The 2,955-nt window shown below is 45.8% G+C and overlaps 1 protein-coding gene across 1 annotated transcript; it reads left to right on the plus strand.

Annotated features, from left to right (window-relative positions):
* The first annotated feature begins 403 nt into the window (after positions 1-403).
* Positions 404-2,955, plus strand: LOC6048229. Its single transcript, XM_038265936.1, has 2 exons — positions 404-1,321; positions 1,382-2,955. Exons 1-2 carry the CDS (start codon positions 635-637, stop codon positions 2,468-2,470), a joined length of 1,776 nt encoding a protein of 591 aa, XP_038121864.1. The 5' UTR covers positions 404-634; the 3' UTR covers positions 2,471-2,955.

Below are 2,955 nucleotides of genomic sequence, written 5' to 3' on the forward strand. Positions count from 1 at the left end.
AACAAACGCTGAAAGTTTCATCCAAATCGGAGCACCTCGATACGACCTGTTTCACATCGGTGAAAAACTCGCTCTTAAATAAAAATGAAATTATACTTATCTTTTTTTTATATAAGGTCTCTTAGATTGAAGTTTTTGAATAATATTTAAAAAAAATATAAAAAAAATCAAAACTGAGAATTACAAAACAATCATTTGGTCAAACCATGAAATTTGCTCTTCACCAACAGTTGTCTACACTGCTTGTAGTACCAACGACACATAGGCGGCGCCACCTTCAACTATGTGCCATAAAATCGTCAGCTACGCGTGCCATAAACAAGTTTTGCTCTCTTGACATCGGTACTGCCAACCGAAATAAAACAAAAGGAGGAAGAAAAAAGTCTGAAGGCGCAAAGCAGAACGAAAGAAAACGGTTGCATCTGCTGCGCGTCAAGGTACGAGGAGAGCGATAAATTGCATTTTAAATTGAGACCAAACAAGTTAAAACGTAATTATTTGGGATGAAAAGTTGAGAAGAGGGTAGCTGGATTTGACAGTAATTCTTGAAGTTTGTAAAATCGCGTTTTGAAATCCCATTTTGGAAGTCGGGACTGCGCCCTCCGAAATTGACCGTTTGCCGTTTGTGCCCAAGATGGCTCCGATCGTGGACAACAATCAGTTCGAGCTGCCGGCGGTGGAGACTCCGGGCAAGAAACGTCGCCGCAACGCGGACACGAACCCGTTTCTGTCGTCGTCCTTTTCGGACCAGACGTTCAACATTCCGTCGTCGACGCCGATCCACAACAGGCCGGTGGACGGGAGTGCGTTTGAGAATCCGAGCTTCCGGTATGGAGGGGGACACAACAAGGAGAATTACAACGTATTTTCGGACTCGTGCATGGAGGTGAAGTCGATCGCCGAGCTGGCCAACGGCACCGGGGAGAATCCGTTCGAGGTGGTCAGGAAGCCGCCGACGAAGAGGAAGAAGATAAACAACAACTTTGAGGAGAGTTGCTTCGTCAATCCGGGACTTAATCTGCAGGCAGCGGATAAGCCAACGGTTAATCCGTTTGAGATTGTACGCAGTGAGGACGCGGCACGGAGGGAAAATGAGTCGTGCTTTGTGAATGGAGCGTTGAATATTAAAGGGAAGGATAACGTGGGAGAACGGGTTAATCCGTTTGAGATAACTAGGCCGGTGGAGACGGGTGTCGGTAATGAGAAGGCGGGAGTTGCGGCTGAGGAGCTTAAGGGGATCGAGAACCCTGGGTTGGAGATGCAAACGTACGCGTTGGCCGTTCCGTTTACGCCGTCGATTAACCATCGGATTAATTTTCAGGTAGTTATTGTTACTTGCTTTTAATTTTTTAACATCTTGTAATACAATCTTATTTTGCAGGAACTTCCAGCTAGCGCGCTGACCCCGTGTCAGATGTTAGCTAAGAACCTGGTGTTTAGTCCGGAACCAACAGGAACAGCTGAAGGAAATCTGATAACTCCCAAGCGTAATGCAACCGTCACAAAACGCAAGTCTCTGTCGGTTATTAGCGAGGAACCTCTAGATATCGGAGAGGAACTCGACTGTTACCAGTTGGAGTTAGAAAACAGCATGAACGAGGCCAAAGCCCGTCGACAAGTTACCAATGGACCTGCTGGATCAATTGGAGTCAAGCGCAAGACTCGTCGCAGTCTGATCGACGTCAAGCACATCAGCAACCTCTCCATGAAGCTCAAACAGCTGGAAGATTCGGATGAAGAGGAAGCCGCCAAAGATCCAGAACCGGAGGAAGAGTTGGCAAAGGTCATCGAGGAGCCTCCACAGCAAGTTCCTGCACAAACCACGTTCACCGTGGTCAAAGAAACCACAATCAAAGAAGAAATCCGCATCGACATTACCAATCCGGACGTTCAGTTCGAGGAGGTCGATGACTTTGAGGACGAAGAACAGGACGTGGATCTGTTCGCCAACCCTGCACCGTTCCAGCGAGCCTACCGCAAGAAAGAAGACCCAGTCGAGTTCAAGCAACCAACTCCACTCCCAGACCTCCAGCCCACCACCAAAGGCTCCAAAGTTAAGGACGCCATCCGACGCAGCTTCCGCAAACTAATCCACCCAAAAGCAAACCAACCCCAAGTAACCGACCTGGACGAGAAGCCCAAGGAAGGCCTCATCTCAACCATCCGCCACAGTCTTCGTCGCAAAACCGGCAACAAGCCCAAACACCTCGAGGAAGAAACGCTAGAAGACTACGACGATCCGGAACCAACCCCGAACCCTGGCGTTCTGGAAATGTCCATCATTGCGGAAGCGCCACGGACCGTATTCCGACAGCCGGCCACCGGCGAGTACAAGCCCATCTCGAGCGGAGCGACCGGTTCCGGGCCGAGTGCGGCGGGTTCGCTGCTGCGCAGCAGTTTGCGCCGGTCCACCAAGGACGTCAAGCGGCACATGATGAAGAGTGTGTTCAAGAAAGAGGAGGCCAAGTGAGGCCGGTGTGAATTTTAAATCATTATTTTTTTTTGTAGTGCTAGGTTTTAGCTTGTAAGTTGAGTTAAGAAAAGATACGATTAGTTTGAAATGATGCCGATTACCAAATTTAAAACGATACCAAATTTTCATTACGTTTGTTCCAGTGAGTCGTCGTTTACAACATCACGTTTTTATTTATTTTTATTATTTATTCAATTTTTCAGCCAAATTTATTGGCATACCAAAAATAACACCCATTTTTCATAAGTTTATCAAAACATCTTGTCATATTTTAAACAAAGCAACCTTTGTACTGCTCAATTTTTATCAACCAAATCCAATGGCCTTTACACTTTAAGACAATTATGGTAAGACAAATGGTAAGAACTGAATATATTTTAAGTTTAATTTGATCATCAAATTTTAAATTACTGTCATCACGTTTGTAATTCTAACATTTATGTTTTGCACCGTTTTAATCTATTTTAATATTTAACAATAAA

Source organism: Culex quinquefasciatus, chromosome 3 (assembly GCF_015732765.1).
Source record: "Culex quinquefasciatus strain JHB chromosome 3, VPISU_Cqui_1.0_pri_paternal, whole genome shotgun sequence".
In the NCBI taxonomy this organism is placed as follows: domain Eukaryota; kingdom Metazoa; phylum Arthropoda; class Insecta; order Diptera; family Culicidae; genus Culex; species Culex quinquefasciatus.

What these genes read in the sequence shown, in the direction of transcription:
- LOC6048229 (XM_038265936.1), top strand. Translation starts at nt 635, where the DNA reads ATGGCTCCGATCGTGGACAACAATCAGTTCGAGCTGCCGGCGGTGGAG. An exon ending in ACCATCGGATTAATTTTCAG is followed by an intron (nt 1,322 to 1,381) that starts GTAGTTATTGTT and finishes CTTATTTTGCAG; the next exon opens with GAACTTCCAGCTAGCGCGCT.